The sequence below is a fragment of the Acomys minous genome (genome assembly GCF_964271855.1).
Source record: "Acomys minous genome assembly, chromosome: 20".
NCBI classification, from domain to species: Eukaryota; Metazoa; Chordata; class Mammalia; order Rodentia; family Muridae; genus Acomys; species Acomys minous.
In genome coordinates, this window is record NC_140502.1 from 8685770 (window position 1) to 8711597 (window position 25828).

The 25828-nt window shown below is 42.9% G+C and overlaps 2 protein-coding genes across 2 annotated transcripts in view; both read right to left on the reverse strand.

Moving 5' to 3' along the window:
* Positions 1–7381: 7381 nt before the first annotated feature.
* LOC311591401 (leukocyte immunoglobulin-like receptor subfamily B member 3A) lies at positions 7382–13371 on the reverse strand. Its single transcript, XM_084770950.1, has 8 exons — positions 13306–13371; positions 12843–13127; positions 12408–12710; positions 11839–12123; positions 11407–11712; positions 9699–9736; positions 8462–8617; positions 7382–8384 (listed from the first exon to the last, which is right to left on the reverse strand). Exons 2-8 carry the CDS (start codon positions 13075–13077, stop codon positions 8205–8207), a joined length of 1503 nt encoding a protein of 500 aa, XP_084627076.1. The 5' UTR covers positions 13078–13127; positions 13306–13371; the 3' UTR covers positions 7382–8204.
* LOC311591399 (paired immunoglobulin-like receptor B) overlaps positions 9810–25828 on the reverse strand; it is a 40070-nt gene continuing 24051 nt past the window's right edge. Inside the window, exon 11 of the mRNA XM_084770946.1 lies at positions 9810–9888. Within this exon, the coding sequence (XP_084627072.1) occupies positions 9818–9888 (71 nt within the window). The 3' untranslated portion in view covers positions 9810–9817. The remainder of the gene's footprint in view (positions 9889–25828) is intronic.

The following is a 25828-nucleotide window of genomic DNA, read 5'->3' on the forward strand; positions in this document are numbered from 1 at the left end:
GCCTTAGTTTGAGGAGGACCCCAGGACCCAGATCTGCCTGTCATAAAGTTCTTCTTGTAGGTTTCCAGGACCCTGTGGGTCCTGTTATTTCCCCATTCTTCCATGCTACTCTCGCCTAAAGTCTCAATAGGATGTCCTCTCCTCTGACCCACTTTCTTGGTAAGTAAGGTTTTTCATGGGACGTATCCCTTGGACTAGTGTTTTGATATAAGTGAGTATATACCGTTTGTCTCTTTTTGCTTCTGGGTGAACTCACTCATTATGATAATTTCTAGGTCAATCCATTTGTCCACAAATTTCGGGAATTCCTCGTTTTTAATAGCTGAGTAATACTCCATAGTGTAAATGTACCATAGTTTCTTAGTCCATTCTTCTACTGAGGGACACTTAGGCTGTTTCCATGTTCTGGCTATTGTGTATAAAGCAGCTATGAACATGGTTGAGCATATGTCCCTGTTGTGTGTTCGAGCATTTTCTGGGTATATTCCAAGGAGTGGGATAGCTGGGTCTTGAGGAAGCCCTATTCCCATTTTTCTGAGAAAACGCCAGATAGCTTTCCAAAGTGGTTGTACTAGTTTGCATTCCCACCAGCAGTGAAGGAGTGTTCCTCTCTCTCCACATCCTCGCCAACATGTGGTGTCATTTGAGTTTTTGATCTTAGCCATTCTGATGGGTGTAAGATGGAATCTCAGTGTCGTTTTGATTTGCATTTCTCTGATGCCTAACGAGGATGAGCATTTCTTTAAGTGTTTCTCAGCCATTTGATATTCCTCTGTTGAGAATTCTCTGTTTAGTTCTAAGCCCCATTTTGCAATTGGGTTGTTTGGTTTTGTGGTGTTTAATTTCTTGAGTTCTTTATATATTTTGGATATTAAACCTTTGTCAGATGAAGGGTTGGTGAAGATCTTTTCCCAGTCAGTAGGCTGTCGCTTTGTTCTCTTGACAGTGTCTGCTGCCTTACAGAAGCTTCTCAGCCTCATAAGGTCCCATTTATTAATTGTTGACATTAAGGCCTGGGCTGTGGGTGTACTGTTCAGGAAGTTGTTTCCTGCGCCTATGTGTCCCAGGCTCTTCCCCACTTTTTCCTCTAACTGAGTTAATGTCTCTGGTTTTAAGTTGAGGTCTTTAATCCACTTGGACTTAAGTTTTGTGCATGGTGACAAATAAGGGTCTAATTGCATTTTTCTACATGTAGACATCCAGTTAGACCAGCACCATTTGTTGAAGATGCTATCATTTTTCCATTGAATAGATTAGGCTTCTTTGTCAAAAATCAAGTGAGCAAATGTGTGTGGGTTCATCTCCGGGTCTTCAATTCGATTCCATTGATCCACCAGCCTATTACTTTGCCAGTACCATGCTGTTTTAATTACTGTTGCTCTGTAGTACAGCTTGAGATCAGGTATGGAGATTCCTCTGGAGGATCTTTTATTGTATAGGATTGTTTTTGCTATTCTGGGTTTTTTATTTCTCCATATGAATTTGAGAATTAATCTTTCAATATCTTCAAAATATTTTGTAGGTATTTTGATAGGGATTGCATTGAATTTGTAAATTGCTTTTGGTAAGATGGCCATTTTTACTATGTTAATTCTCCCGATCCATGAACAAGGTAAATCCCTCCATCTTCTGATGTCATTTTCAATCTCTTTCTTCAAAGGTTTGAAGTTTTTTTCAAATAAGTCCTTCACTTGCTTGGTTAAAGTTATTCCTAGATATTTTATATTGTTTGTGGCTATCGTGAAGGGAGTAGTTTTCCTAATTTCTTCCTCTGCCTGTTTGTCATTTGTATACAGAAAGGCTACTGACTTTTTCGAGTTTATTTTGTATCCTGCCAATTTGCTGAAGGTGTTTTTCAGCTGCAGGAGTTCTCTGGTGGAGTTTTGGGGATCGCTTATGTACACTATCATATCATCTGCAAATAGGGATAATTTGACTTCTTCCTTTCCCATTTGGATCCCCATGATCTCCTTTTGATGTCTTATTGCTCTGGCTAGAACTTCAAGAACTATATTGAAGAGATATGGGGACAGAGGGCAGCCTTGTCTGGTTCCCGATTTTAGAGGGATTTCCTTGAGTATCTCTCCATTTAATTTAATGTTGGCTGTTGGTTTGCTGTAAATAGCCTTTATTATGTTTAGATAAGTGCCTTGTATTCCCGATCTCTCCAGAACTTTAAACATAAATGGGTGTTGGATTTTGTCAAATGCTTTTTCTGCATCAAGAGAGATGATCATGTGGTTTTTCTCTTTCAGTTTGTTTATATGATGGATTACATTGATGGATTTCCGTATGTTAAACCATCCCTGCATGCCTGGAATGAATCCTACCTGGTCATGGTGGATAATGTCTTTGATATGCTGTTGTAATCGCTTTGCGAGTATTTTGTTGAGTATTTTTGCATCAATGTTCATAAGAGAAATTGGTCTGAAATTCTCTTTTTTTGTTGGGTCTTTGTGAGGTTTAGGTATCAATGTAATTGTGGCCTCATAGAAGGAATTTGGTAATGTTCCGTCCATTTCTATCTTTCGGAATAGCTTGACTAGTATCGGTATTAACTCCTCTTTGAAGGACTGGTAGAATTCTGCGCTGAAGCCATCTGGCCCTGGGCTTTTTTTGGTTGGGAGACTATCAATGGTTGCTTCTATTTCTATAGGCGAAATAGGGCTATTTAATTTGTTTATCTGGTCTTGGTTCAATTTTGGCAAATGGAATCGGTCGAGAAATTTGTCCATTTCCCTTAAATTTTCGAATTTTGTGGCATAAATGCCTTTAAAGTAGGTTCTTACGATTCTTTGTATTTCTTCAGTATCTGTTCTTATGTCTCCCTTTTCATTTCTGATTTTGTTAATTTGGATAGTGTTTCTCTGTCTTTTCGTTAGGTTGGCTAACGGTTTGTCTATCTTGTTAATTTTCTCAAAGAACCAGCTCTTGGTTTTGTTGATTCTTTGGATTGTTCTCTTTGTTTCTAATTTATTGATTTCAGCCTTGAGTTTGATTATTTCTAGGCGTCTACTCCTCTTGGGTGTTTCTGCTTCTTTTTTTTCTAGAGCTTCCAGATGTGTTGTTAAGTTGTTTATGTGGGATGATTCCATTTTCTTTTTAAAGGCACTTAGTGCTATGAATTTTCCTCTTAGCACTGCTTTCAGTGTGTCCCACAAATTTGAATATGTTGTTCCATCATTTTCATTGAGTTTCAGGAAGTCTTTAATTTCTTCCCTTATTTCTTCCATGACCCATGTGTCATTAAGTAGAAAGTTGTTTAGTTTCCACGTGTTAGTATGCTTTTTGTTATTTCTGTTGTTGTTGAAGTCCAGCCTTAGACCATGGTGATCTGATAAGATACAAGGTATTATTTCAATCTTCTTGTATCTGTTGAGGTTTGCTTCGTGACCAACTATGTGATCAATTTTAGAGAATGTTCCATGGGGTGCTGAGAAAAAGGTATACTCCTTTGCGTTTGGGTGGAAAGTTCTGTAGATATCTGTTAGATCCATTTGATTCATGACATTGGTTAATGAGGTTATTTCCTGGCTTAGTTTTTGAATCAAAGACCTATCCTTGAGTGAAAGTGGGGTATTGAAGTCGCCCACTATTAATGTGTGGGTATCAATAAGTGGGGCAAGCTTTGTTAATAACTCTTTTACAAATGTGGGAGCCCTTGTATTTGGAGCATAGATGTTCAAAATCGTGATGTCTTCCTGGTTGACTTTACCTTTGACGAGTACGAAGTGTCCATCCTCATCCCTTTTGATTAATTTTGGTTGAAAGTCTATTTTATTAGATATTAGAATGGCTACCCCAGCTTGTTTCTTGTGACCATTTGCTTGGAATATTTTCCCCCAACCCTTTACTCTGAGGCAATGTCTGTCCTTGTGGTTGAGATGTGTTTCTTGAATGCAGAAGAATGTTGGGTCGTGTTTATGCAACCACTCCATTAGTCTGTGTCTTTTTATTGGAGAATTGAGACCATTGACATTGAGAGATATTAATGACCAGTGATTGGTAAGTCCCTTCATTTTTGGTATTTGTAAGAGTCAAGATTTTGTGAGGTTGTGATTTTGCAATGGTATAGTTACCCATTTCCTATGTAGTTTTGGTTGTAGACCAGTTGGGGTAGAGTTTTCCTTCTAGTAACTTCTGTAAAGTCGGATTTGTGGCTAGGTACTGTTTGAATTTGTTTTTGTCATGAAATATCTTGTTTTCACCATCAATGGTTATTGATAATTTTGCTGGATATAGTAGTCTTGCCTGGTATCTGTGTTCTCTTAGGATTTGCAGAACCCCTGTCCAGGCCCTTCTGGCTTTCATGGTCTCTGCTGAGAAGTCAGGAGTAATTCTGATAGGTTTGCCTTCATACGTTACTCGGCCTTTTTCTCTTGCCGCTTTTAATATTTTTTCCTTGTTCTGTATATTTTGCGTTGTTATTATTATGTGACGGGAAGATTTTCTTTTCAAGTCTATTCTGTTTGGTGTTCTGTAGGCCTCTTGTATGCTCGTATGCATCTCCTTCTTCAAATTGGGGAAATTTTCTTCTATTATTCGATTAAAGATATTTTCTGGACTGTGGAGTCGGTTGCCTTCTCTTTCCTCTATCCCTATTATTCTCAAGTTTCGTCTTTTCATGTTATCTTTTATTTCATGAATGCTTTGTGTCAGGAGCTTTTCAGATTTAGCATTTTCCTGGATGGTTGATTCCAGTTCTGCGATTGTATCTTCAAGTCCCGATATTCGTTCTTCCATCTCTTGCAATCTGTTAGATAATGCCACCTCTGAGATCTTTGTTTTCTTCTTTGATGCCTCTTGATCACGTTTTTCTTCTGTGTGTTCCTGTATCATAGCTTCCATTTTTATCTTCATGTCTTGGACTGTTTTAATGATTTCCTTCATCTGGTTATTTATATTTTTCTGAAATTCTTCAAATGCCTCTTTATATGATTCTTTTAACTCTTCAGCCCTCTTGTTTGCCTCCTCCTGCAATTGTTTACAGTTTTTAATGGTTTCTTCCTTTATCATTGTCTTTACTAGGGCTTTAAGGTCCTTTTCTTGACTATCCATTGCTGTTAGGTTCTCCAGGTTGTTTTCATTGGGAATGCTGGGATCTGGAGATGCCAAACTGTTTTGGTTTTTGTTAGCATTCTTTCGTTGTCCTCTTGTCATTTTGATGTCTCTGATGTTGGAAGATATTTTGTAGTGACCTTCGCTGGTTGAGAGTGGTTAATTGATGACTGATTATAGGTCAGGTGCTCTTGCCTGTGGGGATCAAGGAGTATTTCTGTGGAACAGGTAGTTGATCTGGTTTCCCTTCTGGTGATTTTCCTCTGCACCGTGGGCTCCCGGCTGAGTCATCCAAAGTAGATTTCTCTTTGGATTTTACTGCTGTGATTCAGATCAGCAGTTTTGGGACCTAGATTAAGGTCCACACACAGACGTTCTGGTTGTGTAGGTTGATCTCTGCTGCCTGTCCTTCCTGTGGCTTTGTAGTCAAGATCCCAGGTAAATCAGATCTTCTGGAGGTGTAGCTGTCTTTTAGGTCTGTCTCTATACCCTGTAGAGGTGTTCACCTTCTCCCAGAACTCTATGCCTGGAGGGACCAAGGTCGCTCCTGGTCCGCAATTAGATACTGCAAGCAAGACCCACGTTTTTTCTCTTGATATTGTGAGATTGCCTGCCTTGTTTGGGCCAAGAGCCCCTGATAAGCTCTCTATTCCAGGGAGTGCAGGACCAGTGCCTTGTGACTGGGTGGGTAGGCACAATAGCAGGAAAGCTGTGCAGAGCTCTGGAGAAAGCCCGTGGGTTGGAACCAGATCTTCCCGCCGAGCTCTGATGCTCCACTAATGCTCTGGGTCAGCAATTAGACACTGCAAACACGACCCACCCAAGTCTCGACTCCCGATAATGTGAGAGTGCCTGCCTTGGTCGGGCCAGGGGCCCCGGATGGCTCTCTAGTTCAGGGAGTGCAGGGCCAGTGCCTTGTTACTGGCTGGGTAGGCACAATCGCGGTGCAGAGCTCTGGAGGAAACCCGCGGGTCGGAACCAGGTCTTCCCGCCGGGCTCTGATGCTCCACTAATGCTCTGGGTCAGCAATTAGACACTGCAAACACGACCCACCCAAGTCTCGACTCCCGATAATGTGAGAGTGCCTGCCTTGGTCGGGCCAAGGGCCCCGGATCGGCTCTCTAGTTCAGGGAGTGCAGGGCCAGTGCCTTGTTACTGGCTGGGTAGGCACAATCGCGGTGCAGAGCTCTGGAGGAAACCCGCGGGTTGGAACCAGGTCTTCCCACCGGGCTCTGACGCTCAGCTATCGCTCTAGGCAAGACCCACGTCTCCTGATATGTCTGTGGAAGCAGTTCCAAGCTGACTTCTCACTGCCGCTGTTTGCAGGCTCAATCCACTATGATTGGTGTTAGGTTGGGCCCTGGATAGCCAGCGAGCTGCAGTCCCTCCACCTGTTGGGACCCTCCGCCTGCGTTTCCACTCGCCCCAGGCGGGTGATCTCTGCAGTTTGGGGTGGTGTGGAAGGAGGAATCCTAGGGCAGATTTCCCCTCTTCATTGAGACTCCTGGCTAGAGTCTCCGGAAAATCCCTCCCCAAACAGCGAGTCGGTGCTTTCTATGCAGCTGTAGTTTGCATGTGGATTCCGTTCTAGAGTTTGGGGAGTGCGTTTTGCACCTCCGGGATGTTTGTCCCCGGGGAGGGGGATGGGCCCCCTGTTTGGACTGCAGTCTTTGGGGCCCCACTCACCTACAGTTCTCAAAGTCCAGCAATCTGTTTCTCTATTTATGTCCCTGGTCTTCTCGGAGTAGATCAGATACGCGGCTTATTGGTCGACGCCATCTTGGAATCTCCAGAAAGAATTTCAAAAGGGGAACTTTTCTAGTGACAGTGTGTTCAATGTGTCGTACTCCACACAGAAAGCTTACTGATATCAAGGGACTTGCCAATTTTATGTATATCTCCTAATATGTCACTATAAAATTATTCATAATTTCCTGCTCTGAATACTTTTTTAACAAATGTAGGGAGGCTGTGGAGATGGCTCTGTCATTAAGAGCACATACTGTTCCTGTAGAGGGCCAGATTTCAGTTCCTAGTCCCCACAGCATGCAGCTCCCATAATTCCAGCTTCACTGCCCACTCTTTTCTCCATGGTCACCTGCACGCATGATGTATAGTCACAGAGACACTTATACATAGACATAAATAAAACAGTAGAAATCTTTTAGAAATTAAAGTGAACATACTGTATATGACAGGAGCTGTGCTGGAGGACAGCAAGTTTGAGGACAGATCTGTTGCATTTACCAGCTTAAATTAATACAACAAGCTTTCCTTTGTGCTTATTTGTTAGTTTTTATGATTGTTTTATTTAGTTACAGGGTGTTGGGATGACACAGAGGACTCAGGTTGAGGACAGAGAACAAATGGTTAAACTCAAATTTCTCTTCAAACTACTCCTGTAGATTGAATTTAAGCTATCCAGCATGGTGGCCAGTGTGTTTACATGCTGAGTCATAATGCCAGGCCTATTTTATTTACTTACTCTTTGAGTCAATGTTTGTCTATGTATTTTTATCTGTCCTGGTACTCACTCAGTAGACCAGGTAGCCTCAGATTCACATAGATCTGCCTTGTCTCTACATCCTTCATTCTGAACTTGAAGGCATGTGGCACCAAACCTGATCTATTTATTATTGGTTTTAGCAGTCGGATGTGTTCCAGGCTAGCCTCTTCCTTCTAATCTATGTAGCTGAAAATGATTCAGACCTCTAGATCGTCCTGTCCACCACTACAAAGTGCTATGATTTAACGTGTCTACCTTAACGGATTCCTTTGGTGGCTAATGTTTTTTTTTGAAACATGTCTCACTATGTGGCCCAGACTGACATGAATTTTATTAGGTATCCCAAGATAGCCATAAAACAAAGGCAATTTTCCTGTCTCAGTATTTCATCTGTAGGAATTGTCAGGATGTTTAACTATGCTTGTAAATTTTCTTACTTCATTGCTTTGTCGAGAAATGCCATTAGAATTAGCACTTAATGGAAAACTCTTCCCTTCTATTAATTTCTCATTTCACTTGAGTATTGAGAAATCTCTGGCATCATTTCCAAGCTGTGTGATTTTTAGTTAAAGCTCATACGGGTTCCTCAAAGTTCTCAGAATCCTTTGGTGGCCTGTTATCCATCTTGGCTTGCAGAATGTCATTGTGTCTTGTCCTTGGGAATAACCTCTGAATGAGCAGCCATCAGATCAGCATACACACTGGGTTCCTCTGGACCTTCCCTTGCCTGGGATGGAGAAGCTGCAGCTTTCCCTGTGCTGAGGGTTCTGATGCAGAGCTGGGCATAGGTAACAACCTCAGGCTCCCTGGATTTGGCAGCCTGCAGTGGGAGAGAGTGAGAGGATTGTGTATGCTTGGCTTGGGAGAATATGTAGGTCTTTGAAGGACAGGACCCACCTGACTTTGCACCTCTCTGTCCTCTTCTGCTTGTCCACCTTTTGTCTTCAGACATTCACTTGACATGGCAGAAGTTAAGGGTGTTCTTTCCTTCCTGATCCTGGAGGTTTTCACTTGGGTATATGTCTCTTCCTGCAGGTCTTCCTCAGGTAGTCTCTGTTGGAGGGAGGTAGTGAGGTACAGATAGTGTCTCCATGCTCCCCTGGGCATCTCCTCTGACAAGTTTCCCACAGAATGGCTAGAGTGAATCATTTAAATTACTGGCTCCCTGGTGGGCTATTGATGGTCTTCCTTTCTACAGTCGAGGCTTATCCTGACACTCTATCTAGCCCTTGCTGTCTTAAATTCAACCATACAGCCCATCTTCATCAAAACACATTTCTGGGGGATGGAGATATTACCCCATGATTAAGAGTAGGAGTTACACTTGCAAAGGACCTAAGTGTGGTTCCCAGAACCCACATGGCAGCCTCTAATCAACTGTACCTCTAGTTTCTGGGTATTGGACACACACTACTAGCCTCTGTGCGAGTATTGCAGGCATGCGATGCAGAGACATATATACAGACAAAACACACATACACAAAAAATAAACTATAAAGCGATCCTCCATATTCTGCCCAGTTTCCTTTGGTTTTACTCTGTCCCATACCTATATTTGCTGGCCACTTAGATGTCTCTGTGGTTTTCTCTACCCATGGATTCCCCTTAGTAAGACAACCAGACAGATGCGTAAATGCCAAAAAGGGCATCAGATGAAGGAACCGTGTAATCAAAAGAAACAGAGGAGAAAGAGAGGCCATAAATCACATGGTATATGTTCTTGCAGAGGGAGGGAGAGGACAGCATTGGAAATTGCTTAGGGCTGAGAGAAGGAGAACAAAAAAAGGTTCCCTGCACTTATATGCACCATAAGTTTTATCACTGCCAATGGGGACCAGGATCTCAACCAACTGTCTAGATCCATACCATCTATAGGTCGAGCTTCCTCCACTGAAGCATCTGTCATAGCTGAACAACCAGCTTGTCTCCTGACCAGGGTCAAAGGATGTCTCTGATCTCTATTTTCATATCTTTCTTGCTCCAGGGGGTATAGAGAACCAGGGAGTGCTGTGATTATGACTGCACCCATAGTGTGAAATTCAGACCCTCACAGTGAACACCCCATGTCTTCTCAACCACCCCTGCAGTTCTGAGACCTCAGACACCCCCCAACCCAGGATTCTCCTTCTCTCACAATGGCTTTCTTCCTGGGTGGCAGCAGCTGGGCTCGACCTAGAGAAAAAGAGATGTCAGTTTTCAGTGTGATGCATCAAACAGGCACATGTCTATATCTCTATTCATGATTTATCTCTTCTAGGGGCATCTGTCCCTGGTGACTGGCTCTGCAACTCTTGCGCGGAGTTGCAATTCTGTCTCTTTCTGGGCTGCAAAGAGAGGAGTCTTATTTAGGAGAGTGGCAAGCCCCTCCACCAGGCATGAGCAGGGAAGAAGGGAAGCTACTTTACAACTCAAGGGCAGGTGAGCAAATATCTCTGAACATGGTACAGTTTATAGAACAGCTGACTTTGCACAGGTGCTGATATTAAGTGCTTTCTGAGATCTGCAAGTGTTTGTAAGCTACCCTGCCCCAGATTGAGGTTTCCCTGAGGCTGACATCCTGAAACCCTGTTTGGCTGTTCATAGGGGAACCTACCACCTCCTGAGACCCAAGTTGCCCACACTCTCCTCACCGTTCTTCCTGAATTTTCGTTGATGCCTTCTTTGGAGAAGGAGAAAGATGAGGATGATGAGGAGCAGGAAAAATGTCACAGAGACTCCTATTAGAGACGTCGGATAACTTCGCCGTTCTGTGGCACAAGTGACATCATAAGTGGGGACCACTGCTGCTTCCCTGAGCACCTACTGTGTGACAGACACATGCTGGGTCTTTACAGTCACCTTCTCTCATGATCACAGTTATGAAACAAGGAGTTGTCTTTTTTCCTACCCAGAAATACACCTGCCTCAGCTTACCTGACTGGAAGTGGCAGAGCTGGGAGTTGAACTGAAGGACTCTGAATTTCAGCCCGGTTCTCTTGCCTGGAACTGAGCTCCATGATTTAGAGGGATGGAGCCTGAATGTCCTGCCATATCCATGTGTCCCACCCTTAAGCATGTACCACACTGTGCGACCGACCCACTGCAGAGTCCTCCTGTGTCAGGAGAGGCCATACCCATGGCCAGCATGGGGAAAACACTTAGACATGTGGGTCAGTTTTCCCTTTTTTTATTCATTGACACAGCAGCCCATAAATTGAAAGGTTTTTTCAAGTTAGAATCTCCCAAAACTTCTGTATAAAGCCTATAACAAGCTACTGCACATTGTGGAAAGACATTCCAGCCAAGGATTTATTTAGACTTCTGGGTTCTCTCCATGTTTCTGGAGGTTTGTTTTCATAGCCTTAGAGGCAGGATGGGGATTGTGAGTGTTGGTTCTTTTCTCTCAAAGTCATCCAATTGCCCCCCTGTTCATTCTGAGCCTACATCTCTTTTTCTCTGGATGGACGGAAGTTGGCCAAGGAGCGGCTAGAGTTCTGCTTGAAGTCAACTTTACCCTCTTTGTAATGAGCAAATTTGCCATAGTTGATGTCAGAGGAATACTGTAGGGTGAGGCCCATTCCAGGGTTCTGGATATGGCCTTGATGAGTCAGCAGAGATGGCTTCTTGGCCAGCCCTAGAGGGAAGATGACAACCTAGGGACTAAGGAGTTGATTTTTATGAAAACCATGTACCCTCCCATCCTGCCCTGCACATGTCACTGCTTCTTCCCCAGTGTGGAGCACTGGTTCAGAAACCAGCCTCTCCATTCAGTCTTTCTCTACCTGAGACTCCCCAGAGGAGCAGGCCTGTATCAAAGGGCTTAATGTCTCATAAATAGATTGGTGAATGACAGGCTCACTTACCTGAGATGTGTATTTCCAGGGGCTCACTGGGTACTGACCACAACTGTGGAGTATTATTGTAGTACCCATAGCATCTGAATGTCCTTGTGTGGCTTGGAGTCATGAGTTCCATAACGAAAGTGGCTTGGTACTGTTCACTAGAGGGTATATATTGCGAATCCACAGAGCTAGAGAACTTTTGATCTTCCTTGGTGAGAATGAACTTATCGTATCGCTTCTGTGAGACACAGAGGAGGGTTACGTTTCCTGAGGTCACCACAGGGCTGGGCAGGGCTGACAAGCTGGGTTTAGCATAGTTGTAAATTCCTAGGATAGAGGGAGACTGACTGTTACATGGGCTCACACAGACACAACGTTCCCCAGGGCTAGTCAATGGGAGGCGAATACTCCTGGGAGCAGAGGCTGGGCCAGAGTCTCTGACTGTGCACTCACCTGTCACCACCAGTTCCAGGGTGTCACTGCATTCTGACCAACCAGCTGAGCTGTAAGAGTAACAGTGATATTGCCCTGCATGTTCTGCTGTCACATTATGGATGGAGAACTTGGCCTTGTTCCCAGGTTCCTCCGGGGTCTGTGTTCTCCAGGGTTTTGGGCTTCCCTCTTTGTGCAGTACATGCATTTCTGTGTCTGGAGCTCCTTGACACCAGATGGTTATAGAACTCTTGAAAGCAATGACAGAGCTTGGCTCAGCCTTAATGATGGGTTTCTGGAGGTTCCCTGCAAGGAGAGAAGGAGGTGGTTCTGTTTGAATGTCTCCAATAATGGTCACTGTGGAACACTGCATGTAAGCTCAACAGGAGTAGCAGATCTCCACATACAGACTTATCTCTCTCCAGCTCATCCTGGTTTTGCTATCACCTTTTGCATTATAATGTTTCTCGGGTCCCACTGTTTTCCATGCTCCCTGTCATTGGGCTAATTGGTTCTGGTTCATCAAACACTCCACACATCAGGGTCCCTAAGCACCTGTGTCATTTCAACATCATTCTGGGGCTTTTTACCTGAGAACAGGAGCTCCAGAGGGTCACTAGGTTCTGACCACACCTGTGGGCAGTTCCGGTCACTGCTGTAGCACCTGAATGTCCATCTCTGGTTGGAGGTCACTGGACCCACAGAGAATGAGGCCTGGGACTTCTTGAAGTGACTGTACTGTGAATCCTGCCTTGAGGAGAGCTTCTGTGGCCCTTCCTTAATCAAAATGAACCTGTCATATTGTTTCCCTGTGGCACACTGGAGGGTGACCTTCCCTCCTGAGGTCACTACAGGCCTGGGCTGGGCTGACAAGCTGGGTTTACTGTATGCTCCTAGGAGAGAAGGAGGAATCTGTTATGTGTGGGGCCTTATTTTCCTCCAGGGCTGTGATGTTGTGCTGCATCGCTGAGAGCAGACTGAATTCATAACAGAGAAGGCTGAGGACAGTATATTTTTCCTCTCACCTGTCACCACCAGCTCCAGGACGTCACTGTACTCTGACCACTCATCATAGATCTTATAGTAACAGTGATAGTGCCCTGCATGGTGCTGGTCAACTCTTGCGATGGAGAATTCAGCCTTGTTCCCAGGCTCAGGGGGAATTTCAGTGCGCCATGGATCTGGGCTTCCCTTTTTATATAGAGAGTAATTTTTGGCTCCTGTGGTCCCCTCACACAAGAAGGTCACCCTGCTCTGCATGGAGACCACAGAGTCTGGTTGTGCTCTGAGGACAGGGATAGGGTGGAACTCTGCAGAAAAATGAGCATTTAGTTCCCAGGGCATCCATCCTCAGATTGAACTTCTCAACCCCGTGACCCTCCAGCCATCTGCACCATTAGCACACATGTGGTTGTTTCCACACTCGCTGCCAATGATGGCTCCTGGATATGAAGAGAAGAGCAGGTCAGGAGAGCTGTAGACACTTACCTGCCAGTACTGGTGTCCTGAGGTCTAGAGTCAATCCTGCAAGAGAATTTCTTGTGAGAGGCTCGTTCCTCTCCTCTGTAGAGCCACCTAAGGTCTGGGTGTTGCCTGATGGATGAGTGCTTGGCTCTCATCGGGTCATTCCTAGACCACAGTATCCTCCCCGTCTTCCCAACTCACCCAGACAGAGTAGGACTGTGAGGATGAAGGCCATGGCCTATCATTCAAGAGGCTGCAATTCTGCTTGAGGACAGAGCTACAGAGCCTGTCAGGAGGGACAGCAAACAGGGTGTGGTGCTTGGAAGCTGAGCACTCCTCATGAGATGGCTGTACTTCAGCACCCACAGGAAGCGGAAATGCAGACCTCACTTCGCCAATGCTGTTTATATCAGGCAGTGGATCTTCTGCAATTAGGTCTTACAGAGATGACATTTCTACATCACCATCAACATCTGCCTCACCTCTCCTCATTATACTCAGAGCCATATGGTAGATGACGTATAAATTTTTCATCTTTTGCTTTATTGCTTTTCTTTTCTTTTCTTCTTTTTTTTTTTTTTGCTTTATTGCTTTTCAAAGCAAAGTTCTCTGTGTAGCCCTGGCTGTCTTAGAACACACTCTGTTGACCAGATTGGCCTACAACTCATAGTGATCTACTTTCCTCTGACTCCAAAGTGCTGAGATTAAAGGAATGTGCCATGAAGCCTTGCTGTCCAACAATTTCTTCTAATCTTCTGAATCGTTCTCATTCTCAGGCTTGTTCTGTTCTCTCAATTACCCTCTCTCTGTAAATATGTCCTGGGAAAGTTTCCTCCTCTCTTTGTCACTCTCTTTCTCTCTGTCCCTTCCTCCTCCTTACCTGGCTCCCTTTATTTCTCTTTCTCTCTCTCTCCCTCCTTCCTCCTCCCTTTCCTTCCTTTCTTTCACCTTTCCTGTCTCCTCTCCTACCTTGTCTCTCTCTCCCTCTCTTACCCCAGTCTGCCCCCCTGCATTATCGCTTATGGAGCTTCCCTTTCCACTTTTCTCCAGAGAGTTGGGTGAATTCTATTCTGTCAAATGTTTCCCTAATTTTTCACTTTTTTGCCATTCAATTAGACATCATTTTCAAATTATCTTTGCTGTCATTGTTAGGGCAAAGGCTTGTACTGCCACTCCTGGAAGTAAGATTTTCTTTGTTGCAATTTTTTCTATAACAAGCTGGCCTCGAGCTCAGTTCTCATTTCCTCTGTCTCAAAGACTAAAGGTGTGTAAGTATTCCAGCTGGATCTCACAGATTTGGAAGGTCTTTGGATATGATCTCTTGCCAAAGCAGCCATATTCTCCATTAAGTCTTTTACAGTTCATTTTCACATTTTTTTGTGAAATATTTTTCTTTCTAATATTTTAACTATTTCTGAGGAGGGGCTTACTGTATATATCTGCAAAGAATAAATATTAAAAATTCTTTTCCTCATGCCTGTTGGGTGTGTTGGCACATGCCTTTAATCCCAGCACTTCGATAGCAGAGGCCAACGGATATTTTTGAGTTGGAGCTAGCCTGTTCTAAAAAGGGAGTCCAGGATTGCCAAGGCTATACAGAGAAACCCTGTCTCAAAAACAAAACAGAACAAAAGAAAAATATTTTCCTTATAGTCTGAAGTGATGAAGTACCATTGAGCACCACTATTTCTGTGTGTTTGGTGTTTTTTCTTTTTGTATTTTTTATGTGTTTAATTTCCATTATAACTTTCAAATTACATTTGTGAATTATCTGTGTATTTTTTAGTGAGTTTGTGTGTATATACATCCATGCATTTGTGTCAAAACACCTGTGTGGAGGTCAGGGGACAACCTGAGCAACAAATTTTCCTCGTATAATGTGAATCCTGTAGGTCAGACTCAGGTTTCAAAGTTGATAGAAAGAAAGTGTACTCCAATGTGGAGGAATGTCTTGGGTGGATGTAACAACTGTCAATAAGTCTCTGTTTAGCCATCAGCTGGGCAGAAGTACAAGTAGTAGAAGGTGTGACTTTGGGGAGAATGGTAGTAGTGAGGAGTTGACAGTTAAGAGTGGACAGTTGATGGCGGGAGGTGGAGAGAAGCCACCCAAAAAGGTCAGATTGGCAAGTGCTTGTGATTTATGTAGATTATGAGGATTAGAGTAGTTTATTGTTAGATTGCTAGCAGTTTAGATTATACCGAGTGTGGCACTTGCAGCTTTGCACTAGGCTTCCTGGGCCAAGTAGATACAATTACTGTAACAGTCTGAGCCAGCGCAGTGGCCCAACACTATCATCATTTTCCTTGCTTTTTCTGCTTCTGTCAAAAAATTATTTGGTCTTGGGTGTCCTGATCCAAGAGGTCCACAGGTTTTGTTTGGCTTTCTTGGAAGCTAGTTTGTTAGTGTGTTTGGACTGCCTTCTGCTACTTGGTTTGCAGGGTGTCCACAACTCCAAGTGCTGGGAAGGTATCCCAGCCATGAGGTAGAACAATGTCCCAAGAGTATTCTGAGGAACATGAGTCCAGGTATCTCACAGCTCTGAAAGGAGGCTTCTTCAACATAGACGATGCAGCCCCGAGGGAGGCTTCTGACAATTATCTGAGGTACTGAGGAGCCTAGGAGCCTGATCTCCACTGCTTCTTCATTTCTACTTTCTCCTCTTCTGCTTCTGACCAGAGAGTCACAGCAGGCAGTAAATCTCTTAAAAGAAATGTATTGGATGTACGGATCCAAGACTGTCTGCTTCTGCTCCCTGGAGAAGTCAACAGGAATAAGGGAAAACATAGCCTTTATATAGTGTTCCTTAGCCTGCAGAACTTTCGGGGGGAAGGGATTTCCTGTGTGTGGATTGGTGGAATTTCAAACCTGTGCTTGGGGAAGCCCTGGCATTTGGGTTTGTGTTTTTCCTACAGATATTTTACTGTAAATTTGCATGGTCTTGTCTGAGTCCTAATGAGGAGCTGAAGCTGTCAGTTAAAGAGGTCTAGGGGTGGTGTCTGGCCTGTTGGAGATTTCTCAGACAAAGGTCTGACCACTTTTCTGCTTTGAGTGGTTAAAAAAGTTGACAAAGTTTTCAAAACTTATAAAGATTCTACTGACATTGTCATCATAATGGACAGCTCCAATGGCAGTAGCAGTTGGCATTCTGAGTCAAAAAAGGTGTCCAGGTTTTCATTCCACTCTGATGATGCAGTGATAGTCACCATGGAGAGCTCCCACTGGGACACTAAGAAGAACCACCATTTTGGCTACTGGTTCCACACCCCAGGGCAGAAAGGTGGGACTGACTGCTCCAAGAAATGGAGGAGGCCTGGCAGTGAGCCACTTGAAATTTTAGTGGCCAAGTGTTCATAGATCTTTGGGCTGGTGGTGTAGTGGGCTGTAGGGTATTGGAGGAAGGGCAGAGAACTGCCTGCAGCTTGTGGAAGGTAGCATGTCACACGGCTGGGGGACACCCTGTATTGCTTAAGTTTTGGGGTAGCTGCAGGCCACTGTAGCTTGGACATGGACTGCTGCAGCTTGGGGATGGGTGCCATAGCATTGGGGTAGATCACTATTAAAGACCAATGCTGACCCTTAAGGTAGAGCACCATGGCTCTCTCCTCATGGTATCAGGCTCAGGGCCACATGTAAGACCCTTTGATGTAGGTATGACCTAAGCAGCAGGTGAAACCTTAAAATACCGTCACAATATAGCCCTGGCTTATGCTGCTTTCTTCAATAACTGAACAATACACTGATATTTTCTATCTTCTACAGCTACTTAATAACCTCTGTTTGACCATGTCTCTCAACTGTGGGTCAAAATACAATCACGGAATATTCATTCTGACAAAGGAATGAGAACAAATCATGGGTCTTATTGCACCCTTACACTCAAACCAAGTCCAAAGGTACAAGGAGTGTTCATCCTTGGTCCATTAGTGCTGACCTACTGATGAGCATGCAGATGTTCTATTTAATGAAAAAAAAAGTCCTGAGATGTGGTCAATGCTCAGAGACCCACTTGCAGATTCTTGTATGAATAGAGGAAATCCAAACCCTTAATCAATTATTTCCTGATCTGAGGGTGTTGCTCAGAAGCTTCTTCAGAGGAGAAGGATGGTTAGAATGTGAATGTGTGGAGCTGAGTTCTCCCATGGCAGAGTGTGAGAGTGAGGGAAACCTGCATAAGAATGTTTGAGATGGTAGGTTTACGGAAAGAATGAACTGCCTAGCTCTGTCTCCTTGTGTCAGCAGGAACATTCAGGAATTTACCACTAGTGATGTAGAAATATCAACCTAGGAATTTGAGATACAAGTGTTCATGTGTCTTTCTGATATCAATTATGATGACTTAACTCATCCAAATATTTAGAAAAACAGCACCCTTTGTTTCCTGGTTAAATTCTCTACACTGGTATCCCTAAGGTTGACTTATCAGTTGGATCTCTGAGCAGTACCAGGGGAGAAGGAAAACCTTTGATAGACATACTACTCTTCTCCCAAAGACATGTTGAGCAACCTGTTACAGATGAGGAATCCACCCAATCTAGGCAGAAGCTCAGAGCTGACACAGGTGCCACTGAGCAATTCTAGAAGGTCATGGCTATAGAACGGGATGGCTTCTCAGATAAGGAGGCAGTGAATAGCATTGTGATGCGAGTGTACAAGTGAGAGGAAACACAGACACACAAGTTCTCAGAAGCAGGCCATGGTGAGATTTCAGGTGAGAACAATGTGGGAAGCTCATAACTCACTCTTATCTATCAAACATTTCTTTTTTCTTTAACAAGTATAGATGAATGCATTATTATTGATATATATGCCAAGCAAATTTAGGAACACATTAGATTATACATTACAATCAAGTTGCCTTCATCTCAGGAGGCACCCTTGGTTCGACATTTCATATACCATGTAAAGGACATAAGGACAGAAACCATATAACCACCAAGGTTGATGCAAAAATGTCTTTGGTAAAGTTCTATGTGCATTCGTAATAAAATTGTGAAGACTTAAGGAGTAGTTGTGCATATCTTAAAATAACCAAGACTGTACACAACAACCTATAGCCTTCGTTATATTAAGTGGAAACAACTTGAGTGCCTTTTATCTAAAATTAGAAGTGTGACAAGCATTTCCATTCTCCCCTCTCTCATTGCAAAGTTCTTTCAATAAATCTTTCTGTGGTAGTTCAGCTAAGCCTGAAGGTGCTCTTTGGAAAGAAGTGAGCACTGCTTAGTCATTTATAAATCTGGATGTTCAGTTTCTTTTATCCAAGGAAAGACACAAAATCCTGAACTAAAAATAAGTGGGCATATCATCCTTGTATGAAAAAGAAATGATACACATGGTAAACGTGGGTGTATTCAATAAATCAGTGTTGATCAAAGGAAAAAAAGTACAAGAAAACTCTTTTTACTCCTCTCTCTCTCTCTCTCTCTCTCTCTCTCTCTCTCTCTCTCTCTGTTTCCTGTCCATTCCTGGGAACAGGATCACAGTGGAAAACAGGTGAGATTTGCAAATATTCCTTCATGCCATACTAAGTATGACCTCTAATTATAAGTCACAGAGAATCTCGCCTTGTATATGCATAGACATTCGTATCCCAGAGCTATTCCCATGTAGTGGAATTAACTATATTATTTACCTGCTTGTTCTGCAGTTTGAATCCTTTACAACTGACATGAAGCCCTCTCCCTCATCATCTCTCCATCCTAACCCCTCCTTCAGCATCTAAGGAGATGATCATGTGGTTTCCCCTTCAGTTTACATCTATGAAGGATTACGGTGATGGATTTCTACATATTGAACCACATCTGCATGCCTGGTGTGAAGTCTACTTGCTCATGGTGAATATTATTTTTGATGTCTTCTTGCATTTGGTTTGTGAGTATTTTATTTTTAATTTTTTATTATTAATTTATTCTTCTTACATCTCAATGGTTATCCCATCCTTTGTATCCTCCAATTCTGCCCTCCATCCTATTTTCCTCTTATTCCCCTCCCCTATGACTATTCCTGAGGGGGACTTCCTCCCCCTGCATATGCTCATAGGGTATCAGGTCTCATCTCGGTAACCTGCTGTCCTTCCTCTGATTGCCACCAGGTCTCCCTCTCCAGGGTACATGGTCAAATGTGAGGCACCAGAGTATGTGAGAAAGTCATATCCCACTCTCCACTCTACTGTGGAGAATGTTCTGACCATTGGCTAGATCTGGGTAGGGGTTTAAAGTTTACCGCCTGTATTGTCCATGGCTGGTGCCTTAGTTTTGGCAGGACTCCTGGGCCCAAATCTGCCTATCATAATGTTCTACTTGTAGGTTTCTAGGACCCTCTGGATCCTTCTACTTTGCCATTCTCCCATGCTTCTCTCATCTAGAGTCCCAATAGAATGTCCTCCCCTCTGTCCCAGTTTCCTGGTAAGTGAAGGATTTCGTGGGACATGTCCCTTGGGCTAATATGCAGAGTAAGTGAGTATATACCATTTGAGTCTTTCTGCTTCTGGGTTAACTCACTCATTATGATCATTTCTAGCTCAATCCATTTATCCACAAATTTCGGGAATTCCTTGTTTTTAATAGCTTAATAGTATTCCATAGTGTATAAGTACCACAGTTTCTTTATCCATTCTTCTATTGATGGACACTTAGGCTGTTTCCATGTTTGGGCTATTATGAATAAGGCTGCTATGAACATGGTTGAGCAAATTTTCTTGTTGTGTGCTGGAGCATCTTCTGGGTATATTCCAAGGAGTGGAATAGCTGGGTCTTGAGGAAGCCCTATTCCCAGTTTTCTGAGATAGCACCAGATAGATTTCCAAAGTGGCTGTACTAGTTTGCATTCCTTCCAGTAATGAAGGAGTGTTCCTCTCTCCCCACATGCTCCTCAACATGTGGTGTCGCTTGAATTTTTGATCTTAGCCATTCTGATGGGTGTAAGATGGAATCTCAGAGTTGTTTTGATTTGCATTTCCCTGATGATTAAGGAGGTTGAGCATTTCTCTAAGTGTTTCTCAGCCATTTGATATTCCTCTGTTGAGAATTCTCTGTTTAGTTCCCAGCCTCATTTCTCAATTGGGTTATTTGGTTTGGTGGTGTTTAATTTCTTGGGTTCTTTATATATTTTGGATATTAGACCTTTGTCAGATGTAGGGTTGGTGAAGATCTTTTCCCAGTCTGTAGGCTGTCGCTTTGTTCTCTTGACAGTGTCACCTGCCTTACAGAAGCTTCTCAGCCTCATGAGGTCCCATTTATTAATTGTTGACATTAATGCCTGGGCAGTTCGTGTTCTGCTCAGTAAGTTGTCTCCTGTACCAATGTGTTCCAGGCTCTTCCCCACTTTTTATTCTAAGTGACTTAGTGTCTCTGGTTTTATGTTGAGGTCTTTAATCTACTTGGATTTGAGTTTTGTGCAAGGGGACAAATATGGGTCCAGTTGCATTTTTTCACACGTTGACCCCCAGTTAGACCAGCACCATTTGTTGAAGATGCTATCCTTTTTTCATTGAATGGATTTAGCTTCTTTTCAAAAAATCAAGTGACCATATGTATGTGGATTCCTATCTGGGTCTTCAATTCGATTCCACTGATCAACCAGCCTGTTGCTGTGCCAGTCCCATGCTGTTTTAATTACTATTGGTTTATAGTACAGTTTGAGATCAGGTATGGAGACTCCTCCAGAGCACCTTTTATTGTACAAGATTGTTTTTATCTATTCTGGGTTTTTTGTTTTTCCATATGAAGTTCAGAATTATACTTTCAATGTCTTTAAAAATTGTGTAGGTGTTTTGCTAGGGATTGCATTGAATCTGTAGATTTCTTTTGGTAGGATGGCCATTTTTACTATGTTAATTCTCACAATCCATGAGCAAGGAAGATCATTCCATCTTCTCATGTCATCTTCAATCTCTTTCTTCAGCGTTTTGAAATTTTTTTCAAACAAGTCCTTCACTTGCTTAGTTAGAGTAACTCCTAAATATTTTATATTGCTTGTGGCTAATGTGAAGGGTGTGGCTTTCCTAATTTCTTCCTTTGCAAGTTTGTCTTTTGTGTATAGGAAGGCTACAGACTTTTTTGAGTTAATTGTGTATGCAGCCAATTTGCTGAAGGTATTTATCAGCTGTCGGAGTTCTCTGGTGGAATTTTGAGGGTCATATCATTTGCAAATAGGGATAATTTGACTTAGTCCTTTCCCGTTTGGATACCCTTGATCTCCTTTTGTGTTCTCATTGCTCTGGCTAGAACTTCGAGTATTATATTGAAGAGATATGGAGAGAGTGGTCAGCCTTGCCTTGTTCCAGCTTTTAAAGGAATTTCCTTGAGTATCTCACCATTTACTTTGAGTTTTGCTATTGGCTTGCTGTATATAGCCTTTATCATGTTGAGGAAAGTGCCTTGTATCCCTGATCTCTCTAAACTTTAAACATGAATGGGTGTTGGATTTTATCAAATGCTTTCTCTGCATCTAAAGAGATGATCATGTGGTTTTTTAATTTTCAGTTTGTTTATATGGTGGATTACATTGATGGATTTCTGTATATTAAACCATCCCTGCATGCCTGGAATGAAGCCTACTTGGTCATGATGAATGATATCTTTGATGTGTTCTTGTATTCCTTTTGCAAGTATTTTATTTAGAATTTTTGCCCAATCTACCCGGCAATCCAGCTAGGGCCTGAGCGCTGAATTTGCATGCTGACATCTGCCTGCATCAGCACCCCAGAACTGCCCGCTGAGCTGAGCTAGTGTCTAGGGCAGAACTGCTCACTGAGCTGAGCTAGCGCCTTGGGTGGAACTGAGCACTCTGCCCAGAGTGCGTCACTGCAGGAGAACTGTGGCTGTGCTGAACTCGCACCTCTGGTGGAACAGAGCACTAGCCCTGCCTGCGTCATAGCAGGGGACGGAGGCTGCGCTGAGCTCGAGCCTTTGGTGGAACTGAGCACCCCTCCCAGCCTGCATCACAGCAGTGGAACTGAGGCTGCACTGAGGTAGTACCTCAGGCAGAATTGCTTGCTGAGCTGAGCCAGTGTCTCCACGGCACAGTGCACTGAGCCAACCCAGGACTCTAGGGCTGAACTGTCCGCCGAGTCCAGTTTGGGTCTCAAGGCACCACATGACCCAAATCCTGTCCAGAGTCCCCTCTCCCGCAGCAACTCCCACCAGCCACCACACCAATCGCCTTCACCAGAAGGCACTGAGCTGCAAAGCTCAGCTGCAGCCGCTGCTATCACTGGTGCACCTGACGCCACTGCTGCTGCTGCTGCTTCTACCACTGCTGTTCCATCTGAGAAAATCCGCACTCCTCCTGTGTGCAGGGGACACAGGTCATCCACACCCTGGTCCCTCCGAACCGTGGAACACTCCTGCTGCTGTGGTGCGGGGACCTTGGTTTTCCTGGCTCAGAAATCTGTGCAATTCCCTGAATTGTTCACTGGAGCTTCCAAACACAGTCCACACTGCTCTCCGCCATCTTGGATCCACTTCGGTTTGTGAGTATTTTAGTGAATATTTTTGTGTCAATGTTCGTAAGAGAAATTGGTCTTAAATTCACTTTCTTTGTAGAGTCTTTCTGTGGTTTAGGTGTCAATGTTACCATGGACTCATGGAATGTGTTTGCTAATGTCTGTTCTGTTTTTATTTTGTGGAGGAGTTTAAAGAGAATTGATATTAGCTCATCTTTGATGGTCTAGTAGAATTCTTTGCTGAATCCATCTTGCCTTGGGCTATTTTTGGTTGGGAGACTTTTGATGACTTTTCTCAATTTTCTCTGGAGATATAGGACTATTTAGTTTGTTTACCTTATCTTGGTTCAATTTTGGTAATTGCTATGTATCAATAATAATGTCCATTTCATGTAGGATTTTCAAATTTTGTGGCATTTAGGCTTTTGAAGTGTGATGTAATGATTCCTGGGAGTGGGCCCCCCAAAATTGGAGAGAATGGATAAGCAATCTAGTGATTGCATTTGTGGTTCCGTTTCTAAATGTTGAGAGATTCTAGGCTTAGGAGAAGATTGAAATGGTGGTCCAAATTGGATCAGAAAATTTCTACAATGTTGTCCAGTAAGCTGTCCAACTCAGATGGGTAAAGCAACAGAGTCATCCAGGGCTGGAACTAGAAGGATGCAGGATGTCAGTGTCCATCGTGCTGGGAGGAATGATTCCAGTCAGGCATCCAGCTCATTACTTTGTTCTGAAAACATAATTTCTCACAAGCATTATACAATTCTAACGTTATAATTGTATGAGGTGTGCGGGATGCGCAGAACAATTAAAGCTAGTTTTCTGGTCATTGTATGGGTCGACGTAAGACATTTGCAAACCTTCCTTCTTGCCTTACTAGTGGTGTCCTCTAATAGTACGTCACAGAGAACTTGTGGCCAACATGAAGCCTCTCTATGCCTTTACTTTTATATCTCTGCCAGGCTCAGAGCTGTCCCCATGTAGTGGAACTAGGAATATAAATTACCTTGTTGTTCTGTAGTTTGAGTTCTTTACATCTCAGTTGTGGCCCCCTCTTTCATCCCCTTCCCTCATCTACCCCTGATCCCATCCTCTCTCTCATCATCTTTTCCTTCCCCCTAGTCCTTAGATAGGGGAGCTCTCTTCCCCTAACACCTGATCTTCCTTTATCTACTATCCCCTGTACTATACACGACCTGTTCCTCTGTGGCCTGACTGCTAGCCTACACACTCTATAATTTTCATTATTTTTCTATTTAGTTTCTGTCTTGATGATCTGTCCATTGGTGAGAGGGGGTGTAGAAGTCTTCCACTATTAATGTGTTAGACTCTATGTGTGATCTCAGCTTGAACAGTGTTTCTTTAATGAATGCAGGTGCCATTATATTTGGGGCACAGATATGCAGGATTGTGATGTCCTCTTGGTGAATTTTTCCTTTGATGGGAAAGAAGTGTCCTGCATTAATTTTAGTTGACGGCCTATTTTGTTAGATATTAGAATGCTTCTTTTATCCATTTCCTTGGAAAAGCTGTTTCCAGGCCTTTACTCTCAGGTAACATTTACCTTTGTGGCTGATGTCTGTTTATTGAATGAAGCAGAATGTTGGATCTTGTTTCAGCAGCCATTCTGTTAATCTGTGTCTTTTTCTTGGGGAGTTGAGGCCATTGATGTTGAGAGTTATTAGTGACCAACTATTGTTAGTTCCTTTTATTGTGGAGTTGAGGTGATAGTGTATGGCTGTACCTGTTTTCTTTTGGTTTTGTTGTTGTGAGTTTATCTATATCCTAAATATTTTTGGTGTAGTTGACCTCATTGAGTTGGAGTTTTCCTTCTAGTATCTTATGTAGGGCTGGGTTAGTGTATAGATATTGTTTAAATTTTGTTTTGTCATGGAATATTTGTTTTCTCCATCTATTGTGATTGAAAGTTTTTCTGGATAGAGTAGTTTGGACTCTCATCTGTTGTCTCTCAGTGTTTGTATGACATCTTCCCAGCACCTCAGGGTTTCATTGTCTCTATTGAGAAGTCATGTGTGATTATGATGGGTATGCATTTTTATGTTACTTGGCCTTTTTTCCTTGCTGCTTTTAATATCCTTTATTGTGCTGTTATTTTAGTGTTTTGATTTTTATGTGTTGTGAAGAATTTCTTTTCTGGTGTACTCTATCTGGTGTTCAGTAGCCTTTTGAATGTTCAAGAGCATCTCTTTCTTTAGGTTGGGAAATTTTCTTCTGTGATTTTCCTGGTAATATTTGCTGGTCCTTGGAACCTATAATTTTCTTTTCCATCTATTCTTATAGTTCTGAGCTTATGTATTTTCATGGTGTCTTTGATTTCTTGGATGTATTGTGTCATAAATTTTCTCTGTTTTAATATTTTCTTTGAGAGATGTATTAATTTCTTCTTTTGTATCTTCAACCCCTGAGATTCTCTTCTCTATTTCTTGAATTCTGTCAGTGATAATCACCTCTTTGGTTCCCAGTCTTTTTGCTAGGTTTTCCATTTCCAGGATTTTTTTGTTTTTTGCTTTCTTAATTGGTTCTACTTGCATTTTTATGTCTTGAAGAGTTTTAATCATTTATTTGTCTGCCTGATTGTGGTTTCCTGTTTGTCCTCGATGGTCTCTGTGTTCGTTTGTATTTTACTGCAGTTCTTGAAATGATCGATTCATTTATTATTTATATTTCTCAAATAACTGCACAATCACAGCTCCATGGTCATGTAGCTGAAATTCAGCTGCATTAGAATATCTGTTATTATTTAGGATTTGTGGTGGAGCCATGATGTCCTGTTTTTCCTTGATTGTGTTCTTACCCCTTCCTTTAGCAACCTGCTGAGGGGGCTCAGGTTTTCTTTTTTTAAATTTATTCATATTCCATCTCAATTGTTAGCCCATTTCTTGTATCCTTCTATTCCTCCCTCCCTCCCGCTTCCCCCCTACTCCTCTCGGCTATGTCTATGACTGAGGGGGACCTCCTGCCCCTATATATGTTCTTAGGGTATCCAGTCTCTTCTTGGTAACTTGCTATCCTTCCTCTGAATGCCACGAGGTCTCCCCATACAGGGGACGGTCAGAAATGGGGCACCAGAGTTTGTGTGA

Excerpts from the sequence above, each read along its gene's own strand:
- LOC311591401 (XM_084770950.1), bottom strand. The coding sequence starts at position 13,077 with ATGCAGAGCAGGGTGACCTTCTTGTGTGAGGGGACCACAGGAGCCAAA. Across the intron at positions 12,124-12,407 it reads TCTGGAGCTCCTGTTCTCAG|GGAACCTCCAGAAACCCATC; the intron begins GTAAAAAGCCCC and ends CTCTCCTTGCAG. Across the intron at positions 11,713-11,838 it reads CCTGGAACTGGTGGTGACAG|GAATTTACAACTATGCTAAA; the intron begins GTGAGTGCACAG and ends CCTCTATCCTAG.